This window comes from Macrosteles quadrilineatus, unplaced genomic scaffold (genome assembly GCF_028750875.1).
Source record: "Macrosteles quadrilineatus isolate MER2022 unplaced genomic scaffold, UCM_ALF_1.0 Scaffold_2__2_contigs__length_208266976, whole genome shotgun sequence".
NCBI lineage: Eukaryota > Metazoa > Arthropoda > Insecta > Hemiptera > Cicadellidae > Macrosteles > Macrosteles quadrilineatus.
Window position 1 is genome coordinate 56,288,264 of NW_026542595.1, and position 20,111 is coordinate 56,308,374.

At 35.4% G+C, this 20,111-nt stretch overlaps 1 protein-coding gene across 1 annotated transcript; it reads right to left on the reverse strand.

The window, feature by feature from the left end:
- Positions 1-10,872: 10,872 nt before the first annotated feature.
- On the reverse strand, positions 10,873-12,448 carry LOC128988120 (UBX domain-containing protein 4-like). Its single transcript, XM_054409337.1, has one exon. It carries the CDS (start codon positions 12,035-12,037, stop codon positions 10,955-10,957), a length of 1,083 nt encoding a protein of 360 aa, XP_054265312.1. The 5' UTR covers positions 12,038-12,448; the 3' UTR covers positions 10,873-10,954.
- Positions 12,449-20,111: the final 7,663 nt, after the last annotated feature.

The window sequence follows — 20,111 nt, forward strand, 5'->3', positions numbered from 1 at the left end:
TTAGAGCAATCTTTAAAATTTTAAGTTTGTTTTAGTGCAATATAATTTGTTTTAACTAACAGCTAGTTGAATATAAAAGTTGTCTTTCAAACTAACAGGTTAGTTTATTATTCTGTGATGTTGGCATTGAATATAGAAAATAAGTAAGATTCAAGATTCTATAACGACTGATGTATACAAATCGAGGCTCTGCCCCCGAGTATTCAAAGGAAAAATTATGCAAATTATTTTTCTGTTCGACTTTTTGAGGAAAGAATAGGAAAATGTGTACATGTTTTAGTTCATCTTGGCAGCTTTTTGTTTTCAGGAAATGGTTAACTGCTTGAACTTTGCTTGGATTAGAAATGGAAATATCTATATATTAATTTGAAACTGTTTTTCTTTGTCATAGCTATTTTGAGAGAACGGCTGGGCGTAGAAACTCGGTAGGGGTGTCTAAAGAAAGGTCTTGGTCTGTAGATGAGCCATCAAAAGAGAAACGTGGTAAATTCCCTAGGGGCTCTGCCCCAGTGGCCTTTTTAAGTCCCATCCCATGTTATTCTTACGGAGGAAAACGGGGTTTTTGTCACAGCCAATTTGAGAGAACGGCTGGGTGTAGAAACTTGGTAGGGGTGTCTAAAGAAAGGTATTGGTCTGTAGGTGAGCCCTCAAAAGAGAAACGAGGTAAATTTCCTTGGGACTCTGCCCCTGAGGCCTTTAAAGTTCACTCAGCAATTTTGTTTACATTACGACCATATGGATAATTTTACACTACTTTTAATGAACCAGCTGTTAATATTAAAATAGTATTCAAAGGTTTACTGAAACTGTCAAAATTAAATGTTTACATTATTATTTATGATTTTAAATTGATTCTCCACTCCATGGCAAGTTTTTTTTATAGTTTCAACAAAATGATGAATTTATGATACGTTTTAAATGTTGTGATTAAAAATATATGCTTTATTGATCTTAGAAAATTTTAAATTATGAAATAAGTGTGACATATCAATTTTAAAGGAACATAATATATAACACATTCCTTAGGAACATAACATATTCCTTATCGGGTTAGCTTATATATATTGTAAGGTTGGCACTTGCCTTTTTTTGCCTACTTTCAATTACCATTTATTTTTGAAATCAAGAAAGAACACCAGAAATTTATTTATTGGTATAAAAGTTTTCGACAATCGGGTTAAAATTTGTGTCATATATGAGTACGTTGAGGATGAGAGCTGTGTTTTAGTTTTGGAATTGACTAACTACGGAGTATGTTTCATCTATGGTTTTGGTGAAGTAGGTGAACTAATGTCAATTCAGGTATTTAAAAAAATGTGTACCGGGCTTTTACTTTGCTGTACACATGTAACAACGCATCTAAACCTCACTACATACAAAGCATTCGGAAACACAACAGTGTCAACACATCTAATCGTATTTGCATAATTTGTTACCAAGGCTGGACTAGGTTATGGATTTGGTCCCGCAAATGTTGAAGATTTGTTATCAAATTTCCGACAATTATGGTTCATTCCATCCACGAAATGCATGCACAGCTTTATGTTATCGATCTGGCCAAGGCGAAACTATCCCGAACTATAAGTTAATGAATTATCAAGTAAGAACAGGATGATTAAATACATGGGTCGATGTGGCAAGAGAAGGAATTAAAATTGCTTAGATCGAAGTAAGAGTCTTACTGCTTTCTAGAGAATCAGATATTTTTATCAAATAAAAAAAAAACTGATTTAATATGCTGATAAAATTCTGTATTTTTATGACCAAAGATGAAGATTTACTTATAAATCTGGATACAATCTGAATGATTTTCCAAAGCAGATTGAATTAGTTGTTAGTAATAAATATTGACTCTTTCCGTAACATGATAGACTATACGTACTGATAGATATGAACTCATTCTCCCATATAGTGAAAGTGGCTTTGACATGAAACAAACTCATAAACTAACAATTTTATAAGACTCCTAAAAAACCTTTTGGGCAACCTAAAGCCGATAAAAAGGTAGGAAATATTGTGTTAAACGAATTCATCAATCACGTTTTTTAGGGAACACAATCGTCATACTTATTATTATGTTTATCCTCCCTTCACTTAACTAATGACTTCACTCTCTATCGCAGTTAGCTGAATTTTCATAAAACCTCAAGATGAACCGGCGATTTCGACGGGGTTCTACTAGTCTATATATTAATTTGAAACTGTTTTTCATTGTCATAGCTATTTTGAGAGAACGGCTGGGTGTAGAAACTCGGTAGAGGTGTCTAAAGAAAGGTCTTGGTCTGTAGATGAGCCATCAAAAGAGAAACATGGTGAATTCCCTTGGGGCTCTGCCCCAGTGGCCTTTAAATTCCCATCCCATGTTATTCTTATGGAGGAAATCGGGGTTTTTGTCATAGCTAATTTGAGAGAACAGCTGGGCGTAGAAACATGGTAGGGGTCTCTAAAGAAAGGTCTTGGTCTGTAGATGAGCCATCAAAAGAGGAACGAGGTAAATTCCCTTGGGGCTCTGCTCCTGAAGCTTTTAAAGTTGCCTCTTCAGATTTGTTTACATTACGACCATATGCATAATTCTACACTACTTTTTAATGAATCAGCTGTTAGTGATTTATTGAATTTGTCAAAATAAAGTACAGTATTTGCAATGGGTTTTTCTGATTTTAAATTGGATTTTCTTCTGCATCATGTCATGTTTTGCAATGTAATGTTCTATTACCAAATCAGTGGAAAATCCTAATATCACAGTAACTCTTAAAATTATTTCTTTTGGAGTTAACTTATATCTATTGTATGGGTTGGTTTCTGCCTTTTTTACCACTTATTGGAGAATGTACGTAGGTGATATTTGTTGGCATATTGCATCTGTAGATGAAAATTGGGTTGGTATAATTATTACAATGGAAAAGAGCGAGAAATCCTGGACAATTTGATATAGGCTAAAAATAAAACTGAATTAACACTGTTATACATTTCTTGAGCAATCATTGAAATAATCGATTTGCAAACAATGGAAACATAGAAAAAGTCATAGAACACAACCAAGTAGAAGAAATAGAAATATTTTTTTTTTTCATTTATAATCGTTGTCATAGACAACCTAATGCGGCTATGAAAGAGAAAAATTTGTAGAAAACACTAAAAAAACAAGATAAGCTTTTTGAAAAAAGATAAGATGTTTACAAAAGATTTTGATTATATCTAACTGTTGTGTAGATCGTGAGTATTTCCATAATCTTTGAGTCGCCTGTAATGCTTCGCAATTGCTCGAATTCGAGCAACCTGCAACAGGTACACTAGTTAATATCATTTCAGTTTTTGTTGACTTCTCAATCCCGTACGTAGGACGGGCCAACAGCTCGTTCATATTTAAAGGGAATTAAAGAATTTAGTCAGCTGTTTCTACTAAAAAGTTGGTTCTATGATATTCAAAAGCATTAAAGTTGTAAAATTGACCAGGGTGCAGCACTATTATTCTTTTTTCATTTATGAAAACAGCTAATTTGAACTGAGCAGCAACAAAAAACTGTAATATATATAAATAAAATTAGAGTTTTGTCTGTACATTGCTCAGAATCGTACATTTTTAGGTTATTTTTACGTTTTATACATTGAAGAAGCCGAAACAAGTCTCATCAAAATTTCTGTCTGTCTGTCTGTCTTTCTGTAACACTCAAGATGGCATTTTACGCAATCTTCTCCAGGAAAACTAGAGTACCTATCAAGATCCAAGTAATTTTATTGTATTCACTGGATTGGCGAGAGTGTCTTTAGCCATTAAAATATGGAATCACTACTTTGTAAATAAAATTACGGACGTTCAAAAATGCAGTTTTGTGCGATTTTTGTCAAGTTTTCGTCCAATTTTTATCACATAATCATCTATGAAATAACGAACAGATGTTCGGATCAAGATTATATTTTATAGCCGTCACTGATATGTTTACAAATACCGCAACCATTTCCGATCACGTTTTGAAGGCAAATCCTATCCAGTGAGATTACAAACGTTTCTCTTAGAAAAAGGATTTAATTAATCGCAAGTGGAATAATATAGTGTAACCGTAAATTAAATTAAATAACTAGGCATAATCCAGGTCAGGAACCAGAGATTCTTTGTGTATAAAATTGTTCTTGAGTTTTGATAACCAGAAAGAAGACATTGAATCAGTGTTGTATACGGCTCTGGGAAACTTAAATTTATTAATGATCGTCGCCAATAGCAGAGAAACGAGGTTCCACTCATTGACGGCGCTTCAATGGCTGTTGTGTAAAGTGTAAAGTAAAAAATCACAACTGCAGTGGGTGATTGTGACTGAGGTTTACGGATGATGCTAAACTCGCTCTTCCAATGTGTCACTTTCTGTTTCTACTCACCGTGTGATGCAATCGTTGGATCATACAGCCAATAGGGCCATAGCCCATCTTTTGGGTACCTACGTACGCATACCCAATTATTCATAACAACCTTTTCGACGACGATCCTTGATACCGGTATTTTTTCCCCCTTAGAACCATTGGTAGCAGCAAGAATCATTTTTACGTACCAACACATCACTGTAATTTACAAATTAGTTATCGTTGGTGTTGCACCTTATTTATTACAGGCGTATTCAATTTAATTGATGTCTTAAAGTTTTGCTTTTTCTGTCTGGATTCCAAAATGTTAGTTTATGCTAAGAAAACGATAACGTATCAACGTATCTTAGTAAAACATTTATTCAGCAAACCATCATGAATTACTTAAAGTAACTTTTGTTTAAAGTAACCATTGTGGATGGTAAATTTCAATTATAGGCCTACCTTAGGGCTATGCCTCATAGATCTATAAAGCATTTTTTAGCTTAATCATTGGATTTAACATATGGACTAACACGATCCGGGTGACATTTAATTGCGAAGCATTTGTTTTGGCTTGAAACTGTCAGATAATGTATTTTCGAAGGGATATATAATAGTTTTGCCAGCACATCTGAAAATCTGCAAACCAACTGATGTTCCTAATATAAGAAGGTTACAACTGACTACGATAAGATCCCCGTGCGTAGAACGGGCACACAGCTAGTATGCAATAAAAACTGTCAAATTAGGATTGTTTACAGTTATGTTTATGTTTTTAATTTCATGAATAATTTGTGATATTTTGGGAATTTAATAATTAATTTTTCTCTATTGTTTAGGTGAAGTAGCAGAACATTATGGCTATGGTAGATGTGTAATACTATTATATAAATAAATAAAGAAGCAAATTTGATCAAACTGTGCCCCCCCCCCATTGCAAACTAAAAGCTTGAGTGTAACTGCAATTAGCATTTATATTTATATGCCAATCCCGTGCGAAGGACGGGTACTCTGCTAGTAAGGTAATAAATTGAAAGAATAGCAAACAAATTATTCCAGCTGAGGTATTTTTAACATTGGTACCATGAAAGGTTCCCTTTAGAAAGAAATTACGGCCTTAAAAGGCAATTTATGAAATAATGAATAGTTTTTCGTGAGGTTTCTCATCATGACGAACATTTTAAGTACGGTATATGGTTTATGTGGGAGTGACTTTTCTCAAAAGTTCATGGGTAGCCTACTTTTGGCTTTATATATAGATAAAACGAGCAAATCACAAACAATAACTCGCCTCCTAGTTAAATATAACCATACAGTAACACACAGATCATTAAATTAGCCCTAAAATTATAGAAACAAAATTTCATCCACACTTGTGATCAGTGTCACCGGAAAAGAACTAGGCACAAAAAACAAGCTTCAAAATTTACAATGGGATGAGAAGTCTACTTGTGTTGGTTAGTCTATGCTATAATGTTACAGGTGTAAATGAAACAAAACAATTTACATAAAGAAAATAAAAATCAGATCAATAATAACAAAATCACGCCTTAAAAGGATTAACCCAAAAACTGTCTAAGATTACTGATAAGAGAAATAGGTAATGGGGAGTTGAAGATTTTCCAGGCACTGTATACTAACCTCACAGATGATATCAGCAATGATCTGAACTATAAAAATGTTGCCTTTATATAAATTGAAAGTTAATAAATAGTTATTTGTGTAACTAGTGGGCAAAGTGGCACTTTGCTGCACACGAGAGCAGTGGAATGATCTCGAGTGCAGCAAAAGCCTTTTGCACTCGTGTTACACATTATATTTTTCCTACAGTCACTATAAAGCATATTAATAATTTATTAGTCTTTCAAACACTATACAACACGTTTTTAGGTTCAGCTGGCAACACAAATAGGTGCTCTAGAGAAAGTAGTCACCGGTCCGTATCACACCGCTATTTTTTCCTCGGCAAGCAATGTGCTCCGCGACTTGAGAAAATAGTTCCATATGTTTTTGTAATTTGAAGTGGTTTCCACGCCTAAAAAATGCTTTAAAGGTATTTTCTTGTTTATTAAGATCGTAGGAATGTTTTAAAAACGTTTAAAAGAAAAGACCAGAAAGTTCAGAAATACCGAAACTATAAACACGCAATGACAGGTTAAATCGTAGTTATAACAGTCAATCAGCTGCTCATAGTAGGCCTATTATTATTTTTAAGTCTTACCAACTTATTTCCAATCGTACACGGATTACGTGCATAATAGAACCACGCTGTTTTGTGTTGTTTCGTTGCAATCCTGATGTGCGCCAAAGTATAAACATGCAGCAATTAGCATGCTTTCTGTACTATAAACAGTAAAAGGAAGCCAACTTTGTTGGGTGACTGTAGGAAAATAATATTTTGTTGCTAGCACAATACAATGCTGTTAAAAATAGTATATTTCATACCTATGCCGTAAAGAGAGAAGCAAAAACTGAGTTTACAACAGCAGGCTTTTTACTCTGAAGGGAAGTTCTTCTTGTACTGGGGAAATCCGACGACTGGGCGGCTTTGATGCAAAAATCTAAAGGGACAAGGGTACCATTCGGGATCTTGAGCCTATGACTTCACTGGAGATCCGTTGGCGTCAGGTGGCACTCAGGGTCGCTTCTCCGTACCACACAGGGTCCGAACCGGCCGTTATTGCGATTTCTTGAGTTATCACTGTCAAACTAGATATAGGCTATACATATAAATAATAAATATAAAATAAAATTTATATATGGCTTTTTCGCCATACTGCAGCAAAACAGCTGTTTTTAATGTGTCTTGTCTTAAGTAGCATTTTTGAGTGAAAATTTAAAAACGTACGTTTTCAGGAAAAGCACTTTGCAAATTTTTTCCCCTTTTTTTCAAAACTTTTATTATTTTTTTTTATTTCATTAACATTTTAAGTTTTATAAAATGTCCATGGTAACGCAATATCTTTGGTAGTTTTTTTTTAAAGAGCATCTTTAGTGGAAAAACACAAAATCCTGTCACGACCATTACAGACGTTTAAATGAATATTAAAAATAGTTAATACTATTTTTATAACTATGTTTTGCTATAAACTAATTTACTTTTATGACCATTATACAATAAAAAGGTCACTGAGCTTTTGGTATATTTGGTCTTTCTAGAAAAAATAAAAAAACTCAAAAAATTGAAAAAAAAGCCAATAAAATCTTTTTAAGTATGTATAACTCTGAAAAAACTTACCTGAGACCCGAAAAATCGTTATGTTTGTATAGAGGTGTGATTCTTTTGTATATAGAACATTGAACAATATTTTAATTTTTGAAATTTTTATGATAGAAATCATAAACGTGATGGTCAGGGACAAGCGGTACGGTCGTGAATTTTCTGAAATAATCTAAATCTTTCTAAACAATCCTTCAATTATACTGTTTGTTAGTTATAATAAAAATGCGTGTTTCAATTGAACTAAACTGTCCAATTTACAATTATATTAAAGTTATTGCCACGACCAAACACACTATAATCCATAAGGCTGGATTGGTCGTGAAAAAACCCACGATGGTCGTGAAACTTTGGTCGTGAAATTACGTGTTATTTGGCTCTGTTCTGGCGGTAACCCTGCACCTCATGTTCGAGGATACAAAGTGGACTTCTAGATTAATCTAGCAATTGAAATATCTTATAAACAAAAATTAACACCATGTCTACTTCATCGAATGACTACGTACGGTCATGGACACACCAAAATTACAAAAAACACAATCTTTCCTTTATTAATCTTCTAATTCCTAATTTCAACTCGAAACGACCGGCACTACAATCCTGACGTACACCCCGAACTATCTCTAAAACCAAATGACTCCATCGACGCCTGGCTTGCCACTGTCGTGCTCCAAAGTAGAAAATTTTTCCCAAATGGTCGTGACGCCAAATCGAGGGACAGACTTATTTCGTCATGGTAGTCAGTTTGCAATGACAATAAAATTATAATATGCTCCTTTTTTTGTAAGTTTAATAACCATTGATGACATAAAAATATGGCTTTATATATTTCGGCATGAATAATTAGTCTAAAAACAGCGTGAAAATTGGAAAATGTACCCTAGGGACACGTCATGGTCGTGAATTTCGAGACTTTAATACCTAGAACCTATTTAAAACCAAATAAATGTGTGTAACATGTTGCCCCCGTCCCAAAAAATATTAAAACACATAATAATAAACTACAAATCCAGTATCTACGAAGTAAAAGGCCAGGGACATGAAAACGTACGTTTTTAAATTTTCACTCTTTTACTCTCTAGGGAGTGAAGACGTTTTTAGCCCCTGGGGAGTAAAAATCAGCTGTTGCCAAATCTGTTGTAAATTTTTAGTGTGATTAAACAATTGCATGTATAAAAAGTATCTTAGCGTATTATTTGAAAAGAGCCTGGCAGTATAACTTATGGAACTTTATTAAAGAATTTAATTTTTAACTTAATAATAGGCTAAATACCCCTGTTTTGGTTTCGTTGTTGTCTTGTTTGTTGTCTTTTTCTGAAGCTCATTTATAGGCTACTCTACTTTAAAAAAATTTTTGTCATAGGTTGTTTTTTTATTAACTGTTTGTAGTATGCATTGTTTACCTTGTACTTATGCTTTTGTTCCGTGGAAATCAATATTAAATTAAGAAGGTTATTTATATTCTTATTTATTTAACATATATTTATATACATTTGTTTCTTTTAAAATTATTTATAGAAGGTTTAATTTAGTAAGATTAAAATTAAGTGCAAACCGAACGGACGATTTAACCATTGTTTCTAAAAGTGTAATTTTCAACCTGTGAATGTAGCCTATATAAAAATACCTAAATAAAACACTAATTCATTTCATTCATCAAAAGTATGTATCGATTGTTTAAATGATTTCAGTTTATTGATGCCTTATTGTTAATATTTTGACATACCGTATCGATAGTATAGGCCTAATGTAGGGTACACTAACACAATCGTAAATATACAAAACGATTGAATTACTTACTAAAAAGCAGCTTGTTTCCAATTGAAAATTAAATTCAAAACAAGCTGGAAGTGTTTTTGAGCAGTTATCTTTTTATGATATTTTAAGTCCCAAGGTACAATGGACATTCCTCCTTTTTACCCTGTAGCCTATGTCCTTTCTTCCCTTCCGGTGTCTTCATATACGTTTTCTGCTTCAGTGATCAATGTAACTTAGAATATAAAGATATAAGTTAAACATATATTTTTTCCAGCAATGCTTTTAAAGGTAGGCTAAAGTAGCAAAATGTTTGCAAATTTTTGGATTAAGTTATGCAAATTAGAAATTTTGAAAGCAACCCACAAGAAAACCACAAAATAATTTGTTTAGGCCTACACATTTGATCTAGGCCTAGATGTAAAGGTGGTGTGAAATGTGATTCCCTGCATTTAAATATCAACGTTTTTAAAATACTCATGGTAGTTAAAGAAAATATACATAGGCCTACGCCTAGGTACATTTTTTAAAATTAGGTAGGCCTACCATTTTTTCTATAGGTAATAATTTTAAGCATCAATAGTAAATAAATATGGTACTGCCCCTAATAGAAAAATAAAATATCTTTCTGAAAATATAAAGTTAACTTACATGCAGTTGAATATTCTAAAATTTCTGAGTAGGTAATTGACGTCTATGTAAAATTTAAATTTTTTTTTTGAAAACATAACTTTAATGACATTTTCAAAATCATCCTAAAATTTTTACAACCAACCTCATAGGCTAACTTAAAAGATTTGGAGGGAATATATAGTTTCAGAATGTTGTAATATAGTACAGAAGTAATATCGATCACCAAAAACATATTCTTTAGGTGGATACACTTCCATATCTGTTGGCACAAACAACCGAATGAGTAATATTGATTATTCGATTGTTTAATTTGATATATCGTTTGCTTAGTTAAACTTAGGTTAGGTTAACCTTACCTAACTAATTAAACGATGTATCAAACAATCGATATATCGATCGATATTTTCATTCGGTTGTTTGTGCCAACAGATATGGAAGTGTACCCTTTCTAGTTTTTCAAACTATGTTTCTCGCTGGGCCTACATAGTAATACTCGCTCAATAATGTTTTATATGAAAATGACTCAGAATTTCAATCTTCCAACAGGTAGGGCTATAAGATTCATGTTGGTTTAAAACTGTTTTCATATTTTAATGATAGAAAAACCTGACCCATGTTGGCTTGGTCAATAATCAACCAGCGCCAGATCTACGGTTAAAAAAAAAATATAGGTACCTAAGTTATTGATAATGATGATGTTTTGATTTCCTGTAAGACTGAGCCTTTGGAGCATAGGCCTGAATAACACCCGCAAAACAGGTACGTAAGTGTAGGCCTATTTTATTTAGACATAGACATTAAAATTATAGGCTATGGCTACAAGGATAAGTAAATTTTCGAGCAGGCCAATACATTCTCGAATAATTTTATGACTAAGACAAAAAATGGTAGCCTAAATTACTGTAAAGGCCAATCAAAAGTCATGATGGACCAAAAAATACTTGTAATATACATTTAATAATTTATACAAAACTTACAATATTAGCTACTTCATCAATTCTGCTGAAATCATTTCTGCTGAGTCGAATTCCCATTGTAACGGTTATTTTCATCATCTGATTCCTCACTTCTTCTCAATGTGTGGATATTGCCGAAATTTGATGTAGACCTTTTAGACCCCGAGGATTTACCACTGAAGTTACTGCTTCCTCCTTCATTGTTTATTCTCCTTGAGGTCCTATTATTTCGAGAGAAGTATGTATTCCAATAACCAAGTAAAAAGTCTTTAACATATAACAGCATGGGGGTGATTTTGCCAAAAACAATTGACAAAGCATACTGAAACAATCTTGAAACACTACCATTGCCATTAAATTGGGCAACATTCTTATCAACAACCATAACTACTCCATTGGGAGTTAAATCCAGAGCTTGCAGACTTTTTCCATAATCTTCAGAAGAGAAGACAGCATGGTGATAGGTTTTTAAGTCAAAATTTGTCATGTTATACTTAACATTGATAAAGTTGTAAACTTCTTGAAGGCAAGCATCTTTTTCAAAAGATTGTTTATCTTTCGAGCCATCAGGCAGACGAATTTGAAGCTCTGTCAATGTAGATCCAATATATTCGTCCCGTTTTCTTATTCTTGTGGTACTGGAGTCAACTAAAGGAATTTTATTTTCAAAAGATGATGATTCATTAGGAGTTTGAGATGAGAATGTAAGCTTATTGTCTGTCCCATTTGAGGCATGTACGTATGTTTGGTCAAAACGAAAAAACTTTGTCATCTCACTTTTAGAAACCGCATTCAGTTTACAGCATGAACAGATTGAGTCAAATGCTTGACAAAGAGTTTCTTCATTGACAACATCTTCGTTAATTAGAGGGATTCCTTCTGCATTCACAGCAAAGAGACTAATCGGGCCTTTTATCTCTGGTCTGTATAGTTCCTTAAACTGAGTGAACTGTGTAGTACCTTGTCTTATTTTGAATGCTATTAAATCGTCATTTTTCTTTTCCAACATCTTCATGGCAGATTCTACATAACGGTGCAGTTCTTGTTGGTTTCCAGAGTCATCTTCAATGTAGTATATAATAACCCTATGGCCACTCAGCAAATCTGAAATACTCTCTACTTCATTGAAAACCATTTTCCCAACTTTCCTTGGAATTGTAAAATCAGCAAATACCCTCAATTGTAGAGCTGCTTTGATTATAGGCCTAGTTGACAATAACAACTGTTTAAGTTATGCATGTGACAAATAATAGAACTAGGTATCGTAGTGAGCCTCTTCAAACTATTATTTACTTATATTACCTTTCTGAAGAGACTAGGCCTAGGTCTTGTAAGATTGGGTACGATATGTGGCCAAACAATTTCAAGAGGTAGGCCTATTTTAAATTTAAGATCCATACCAAACGTAGATTTAATAAAATAAAGTCATCCTTGTTTGCATAATGGCCTACAAACAACACACGAAACACTATTATAATATTTCTGTACGACTACGAGTATGATGACATTGACAATTTTGACAACGACAGTCGACAACACTGACAACACTGCAACACTCAGACAACATTGAAAACGAATCCAATTGAGTTGAGAACGATTAGAGAAAGACTAGGTGGTAGCGTAGCAGCTAGCAGCAGACATAGCGACATAGCAGTATTTTCCTGCCTCCAAAGAATCCACTATAATTTTTTAATCATGTAGTTAAAGTGTAATGTGTAAAATGTAAGATATACAATCATGTAATCAAAATGTAATGTCAATATTATGATTTAGATTTTAGCTAATTTCCTATAGGGAATAACAAGCTATTACTGTAGGAGTACTCATGGTAAGACCTGGATCCGGGATCGATTTACTTTTTCGTGTGGAGGCCCTAGAGGCCAAAAACACCACCTGTTCAAATTCATGCTATATATATATACTACAGTAGCTGTACCCGTGGGCTTTGTCCCATTTAACTTCATACGTGAGCTCGTTCGCATGGCTCAATCACGTCCTGGTTGAAGTTCGTTCGTTACGCTCACTCACCTTTGGGTTGGAGCTCGTTCGCTGCGCTCACACGTCCTAGTTGAAGTTCGTTCGCTGCGCTCACTTGCCTTCAGGTTAGCTCGTTCGCTACGCTACCTCGCCTCCGGGTTGAAGTTCGTTCGCTACGCTTACTCACCTTTTGGTTTCAAATTAGCTGTTGTCAAATATTTAAAAAAAATAATAGTGCTGCACTCTGTTGGTAATCCTTGTAACTTTAATGCTATTGAACATCATAGAACAGAACCAACTTGTTTAATTGAAACAGCTGTTATGATTCATTACTTCCATTTATGAGTACTCATTAGGTTAACATGGGATAGTCCAGAGCTACTGGGGCGGAGCCCGAAAGTCCGATCAGAATAAAAACCACTTAGTTTTCCTATTTAATGCCTAAAGAATCAGTGTACCAAATTTCAACCTCCTAGGTAAGTGGGAAGTGGGAGAATTAGTGATGAGTGAGTGAGTCAGTCAGTCAGTGAGGGCTTTGCCTTTTATATATATAGAAGATGTGTGTGTGTGTGTGTGTGTGTGTGTGTGTGTGTGTGTGTGTGTGTGTGTCTATTAGCACTATAACTCGAGCAAAAAAGATCCGATTTTGATGAAATTTGGTATAAACAAACGTGTAAACCTACATTTATTCGAACGAGTTTGGGAACTAGCATGGTCATACTATGGGAATGGGGCTTTAGGGGGAGGGGATTTATCAGGTAAAAATTGATTCTTATCCCATTTTTACCCTAATTTCCAATTCAAATTCAAATATGTTTATTATGGAAATTACAACAGCTTGGCCTCACCAAGTTTAAAAAAACTTATCGGTGAGGTCCAATTGATGCATAAGGCTAACAAAAAAAGTTAAAATTTTTTTCCTTTTTCTAGAACAAAGTTTTCTTAATAAAATTAAGAAAAATTATAAAAGTAATCTTATAATTTTTCAATTATTAAATTAAACTGTCATAAAATAACCAATCAAACCAAACTTGCTGATAATGAAAACATCGAATGAAGGTTTACTAATAGAAAAAATATTTTTGTTCATAAAATCTATACTTATAAAAGCCAAAGCCCTCACTGACTGACTGACTGGCTCACTCACTCACTCATCAGTAATTCTCCCACTTCCCATTTACCTAGGAGGCTGAAATTCGGTACACCGATTCTTTGGGCATTAAATAGGAAAAGTAAGTAGTTTTTATTCTGATCGGGCTTTCGGGCTCCGCCCAAGTGGCTCTGGAGTTTCCCATGTTAACCTTATGATTTTTCATATTTAAAAGGAATTTCTTAACAGCTGTTTCAATTAAACAAGTTGGTTCTGTTCTATTATGTTCAATAGCATTAAAGTTACAAGGATTACCAACAGGGTGCAGCACTATTATTTTTTTAAATTTATGACTACAGCCAATTTGAAACCAAAAGGTGAGCGTAACGAACGAACTTCAACCTGGAAGCGAGTTAGCGTAGCGAACGAGCTAACCGGAAGGCAAGTGAGTGGAGCGAACGAGCTCCAACCTAAAGGTGAGTGATGCGAACGAACTTCAACCAGGACGTGATTGAGCCATGCGAACGAGCTTACTTGTGAAGTTAAACGGGGCAAAGCCCGCGGGTACAGCTAGTAAAATTATAAATGCCTAAAATTCGAATCAGAAATATGCGATCAAATATACTTTAAATACTTTTTTATTAAATGGCGACCATACATAGTAGGGTATTTTAAGCCAAGTATGAATGGAGATGAGTGTAGGATATGAGTGACGCGATCTTGTAGTCTTTGTTAGTGACTAAGACCGAAATTCCTTAGGCCGACATTCCTTAGACACAGCTGTTAATTAATAGCCCATACAGCTAATGGCAACTAAGGGACCTACAGTTTATAGAGGAATCCGAACCACATTTTTTTGCCTTGGTGTATACGAATTAGTCTAATTATCAAGATAGCACTGCGGGTAGTCGTGTAGTACTCACTCGTGCGAAGTTTAATCCACACCAGGGAGTATCGCATCCACAGTGCATGCCTATAAATATCCACAATTCGTATGACCTCCTAGTAACTGGATTGCAGGACGACGCCACCCGTCCCAGTCTTGTATCAAAAATTCAAAAGGCAGCCTGTTCAACAATGTTCACCATAACGTGTTCAAAAGAGTTGAGCACCTCTCTCAGCTTGGAATAGGGTCTAGCGTGGTTTAGCTATTGAAATTTTATTACAATTTCTTGTTTTATAGCTACCGGTACGTCATAGTACGTTTCTATTAACTGTTAAGATTTTTCTTTGTGTGAAGCATGCAGTTGTGAAGGATGTAGAGGCTTTACAACAGTTAAACTCTTTTCTTCTATAAAAAGAGGTCTGCAGTGATCTTTATAATCTGAATCAGTCATTATTCTAATACATTTATTTTGGGCGAGAAGTACATCGATCACAAAAGGGATATTTCCCCAGAGCAAGAGACCATAGGAAAAGGCACTTTTGAAATAGACTAAAGTAGACAGATTTAACATAGTCAGAGGATACCTACATATTTCATCAAGTGTTTTAATAAATAATTAATTCTACTTATTTTTTTACGTACACACTCTACATTCACGTTCCAGGATAATTTAGGGTCTAAGTGAATACCAAGCAACTTAACACTATGACTAGAATCTACTAAGCCAGGGTTCAAGGAGGAGATCTTGCTTTGAGTTTTCTCTAACTCATAACTCATTTATTGGACCAAAATAACAGATACAAAATTTGCATTGGTCATGTCAAATAATAGAACTAAAATTAAAATAAACAATAGACAATGTTGCTTCAATAAAACAATATCAATTACTTCTTACAACAAAAAAAACTAACTAACTAAACCCATCAGCGACACAATCTCGAACACTGTAGTAACCCTTGGCCAAGAGTATTTTTTTGATTTGCTTTTTAAAGCTGTTCAAGTCCGACTCCAGCTGAAGGGAGGGAGGGAGGAGATTAAAAAGTTTAATGCCATTGTAATGAAAGTGTCTCTTGAAAAATGTAGTTGAATGAGATGGTAATTTAAGATGAGAATTGTTACGTAGTGAATAGGAATGTGTAAGTGAAGATTGGTATTGGTGTAAGTTTTTTTTTATGAGAATCAAAGTTTCCAAAATGTATATTGAGGGAAATGTTAAAATTTGTGATGAAATAAAGTATTGCCTGCAAGATGTTCTTCTTTTCAAACCAAAGACTGCCCTAACTGCCCTCTTCTGGAGTCGGAAAAGGAAAGACGTTTTCCCACACTCACACCCCCACACCGGCACTGCGTATATCAGGTGCGGGAAAATCACTCCATAATATGCTGTAATTAGAACATCACATTTTGCAAACTTAGAAAGTTGGCGGAGAAGAAAGATTCCCGAAGAAATCCGTCTACACACAGTGTCAATATGGGAATGAAAGCGCAGGTTTCTATCGAGCACCAATCCCAAGAACTTAACCTGATCAGTTGCCTCGAGCTCAACATCATTCAAAAGGAAATTGTTTTTGTTTTTCCCAGCTGAACTTATAGAAAAATTTACAAATTCAGTTTTTCTGGCATTTAGACTCAATGAGTTGTCCTCGAACCACTGCATCATGGAGCTCGCTTGCAAAAAGGCCTTTATTTCGAGTTCATCGAAATTTTGATCAGAAACCGAGAGCGACGTGTCATCAGCAAACAGACAAATGTTTCCAGAATTTACAATTGATGGAAGATCATTCACAAAGACAAGGAACAACACCGGACCGAGGACTGACCCCTGAGGCACGCCACGAGCAGACTAGCAATGGGGTGAGCGGTAGGTATTCAGATATCCTAAGTCATCCACCGCCTGAATCATCACAAACTGTTTCCGTCCTGTAATGAATGACTTAAACCATTGCAGTGCCAGCCCTCGCACTCCAAGACAAGAAAGCTTATCAAGAAGCAATGCGTGATCCACCATATCAAAGGCTTTGCTCAGATCGAAAAAAAAACAACAGATTTGACTTACCACTCATTGGCTTCACTTATGATGCTACAGAATTCATCCCTAATTGTGGCAGCAGAGGGACTTGTTTAGAAAAAAGGTTACGTCATCTGCAAAAACGATAGAATTAGCATGAACATTAAAGATCTAGGTAATTTATTATAAGACTAGAAAAAGGGAAGGGCCTAATATCGACCCCTGCGGTACTCCATATTTTACCCAAGTTTGTTCCTAGAATACTCGTTTGGAAAAAACTTTTTGCTGCCGATTACTGAGGTATGATCTAAAAAGACAAAATTGAATGCCAATTATTCCGTAAAATTCAATTTTTTCAAAAGAATGCCATGATCCACACAGTCAAAGGCTTTAGTTAAGTCGCAAAGAATTGCGCCTGTAGGCTGGTCAAGTTCAAAGTTTGTTAATATAGATGTGATTAGCTCTCTGGCTGCATCAATCATGGACATTCCTGATCTAAAGCCAAACTGATTCTTAGAAAAAGCCAAACAACTTTAAAAAAGTTACTGACCTGAGTTTTAATAATCGATTCATAAACCTTGCCGAAAGTCGGGACCAGAAAGATAATGGGCCTATAACAACTGACAGAATCACGACAACCTCTTTTTTAAACAGGTATAACCTTTGATACTTTGAGCTTTAAGGGAAAAAACCTTCAGATAAAAATACATTAATGCACATGCTTAAAGGAATAGATATCACACTGATGACCTGCTTCAATAAATAATTTGAAATGTCATAAATATTGACACCTTTTGAGCACTTAAACTTGGATACGATTTTGCACATATTACCCGGATTCACAAGCTTCCATTTGAGGTTTTATGGGGGGTGCTCTATGTTGGGTTCCGAGGGCTTGCGTAGCAGAGGCGCTAGCAGGGATGCTGTTGTGGACATCTGCTTCAACAAATAGTGTTCAGGTAGCTGCTGAAGTCAGATGAGCTGAGACCGGACTCTTTTTAGCGAATTTCCCTATAGGGAAGTAGCTATTACCGTAGGTCTCATGGTAAGACTTAGGCCCGGGACCGATTTACTTTTTCATTTTGATGTCCCCAGAGGCCAAAAACACCACTCGTTCAAATTTTTATATATGTATGTATATATATATATATATATATATACTAGCTGACCCGGCGAACTTCGTATCGCCTAAGTTATAGGTTTCCCCTAAGACAGACCGATGGAAAGAAAGTACCGTTACGTTTAATTTTCAAGATGATCTCGTTCGCATCGCTCAATCACGTCCTGGTTGAAGTTCGTTCGCTACGCTCACTCACCTTTGGGTTGGAGCTCGTTCGCTACGCTCACTCACCTTTAGGTTAGAGCTCGTTCGCTGCGCTCACTTGCCTTCAGGTTAGCTCGTTTGCTACGCTAACTCGCCTCCAGGTTGAAGTTCGTTCGCTACGCTCACTCACCTTTGGGTTGGAGCTCGTTCGCTACGCTCACTCACCTTTAGGTTGGAGCTCGTTCGCTGCGCTCACTTGCCTTCAGGTTAGCTCGTTCGCTACGCTAACTCGCCTCCAGGTTGAAGTTCGTTCGCTACGCTCACTCACCTTTTGGTTGCAAATTAGCTGTTGTCATAAATGTAAAAGAAATAATAGTGCTGCACCCTGTTGGTAATCCTTGTAACTTTAATGCTATTGAACATCATAGAACAGAACCAACTTGTTTAATTGAAACAGCTGTTAAGATTCATTAATTCCATTTCTCATAAGGTTAACATGGGAAACTCCAGAGCCACTGGGGCGGAGCCCTTTTAAGAATTTCGAAACGGGAAATAGTTTACTTTCTATTCGCATACCTACAGAATTTACACACCAAATTTCATAACGATCGGTGAAGTCGTTCCGGAGGAGTTTGCAGACAAACACTGTGACACGAGAATTTTATATATTAGATATATGTGTCCGTGAACACGATAACTTGAGTAATTTTTATCCGATTTTGATGAAATTTGGTTTGAAGGTGTAAGGCGGGATAAACTTGAATGAGTTCGCGATCCAGCATGATCGGACCATGGGAACAGGGTTTTATGGGGGGTTTTATGGGGTAAAAATTGGTTTTTCTCACTTTTGACCCTCAAAACACAAAATTTCCCAACTTTTCTCTAAACCTTCTTAAAGAGCTTAAAAAAACAAACAATTCAGTATATCAAAGTGTTTTTGTACGGTTATTGGTTACGGAGAAAACTAAAAAAATGGTAAATTTAAAATTCCCATGTTATTCTTATGGAGAATATTGTAAAATGTTGTTGTTTGCTTGTTTATGGATATCTTTTGATCAAACTTGGCAAATATATTCATTTTATACTAAGCAATAATTATTTTACTTAAAATAACACACACTTTATTAGTTTCCTTGTAGCAGCAAACCTAGGTACTCGTTAAACCTAATGTTATTTAAATAGATCAATTGAAAATCAATTCAGCCAAATGGAAATTCGCTTAGGCGTCAGGTTTGCTGCGGCGGGGGTATATTTTATTATCTGCCACGCAGCTTGCTTTCGCTTTGTTCTGGGCAGTGTATATTTTATTTTTATATGAATTTCTTTTGGCTAGTTGTAAGGCATGTTATTTGTATTCTATCTTGGCATTTAGGTAAAGTTCTTTATCACAGAGCAAATTACTATTTTTGTACTTAGTTAACAGAGACATGACAAGACATTTCAAGCTGCTGAGATGAGGAGAGTACAATTTTTTTACTTAATTTAATTTACTTTTTGCGGATTTCTACAGCTCGCGCCGTCTATCCACCCCCTGCTTCCACAATTTTCTGGTCAGCGCAGTCGCCGACTTGAAGTTCCTTCGTCAGCATGGCCTCCTGTATTCCCATATGCCAACTGCGTCTGGGTCGTCCCGTCCTCTCTTTCTCTTCCATGGTGGAACCCATTCCAAAACTCGTCGTGGGAGTCAGCCTTCCTCCATACGATTTACATGGCCAAACCCGACTCACTGTCTCTTTTGCACTTTCTTTATCAACTAGATGATTATTTGAGTTTCGGTGTGCTGCTCGCTTGTATGGAATATTCTTGGATGGGACCTTGCCTGTGTTTGAGAATGTTTAATCTTTGGCAAAACCTTCTCATACGTAATTCTTTTGGATGAGAATTTTCCTGGCTTTTAAAATTTTCCAAATACTCAATTTGTTGGTCTGCACCAGTAAGTTGATGAGTGCTGCCATCTACTCGACGCATGCCCATTGTTTATCGT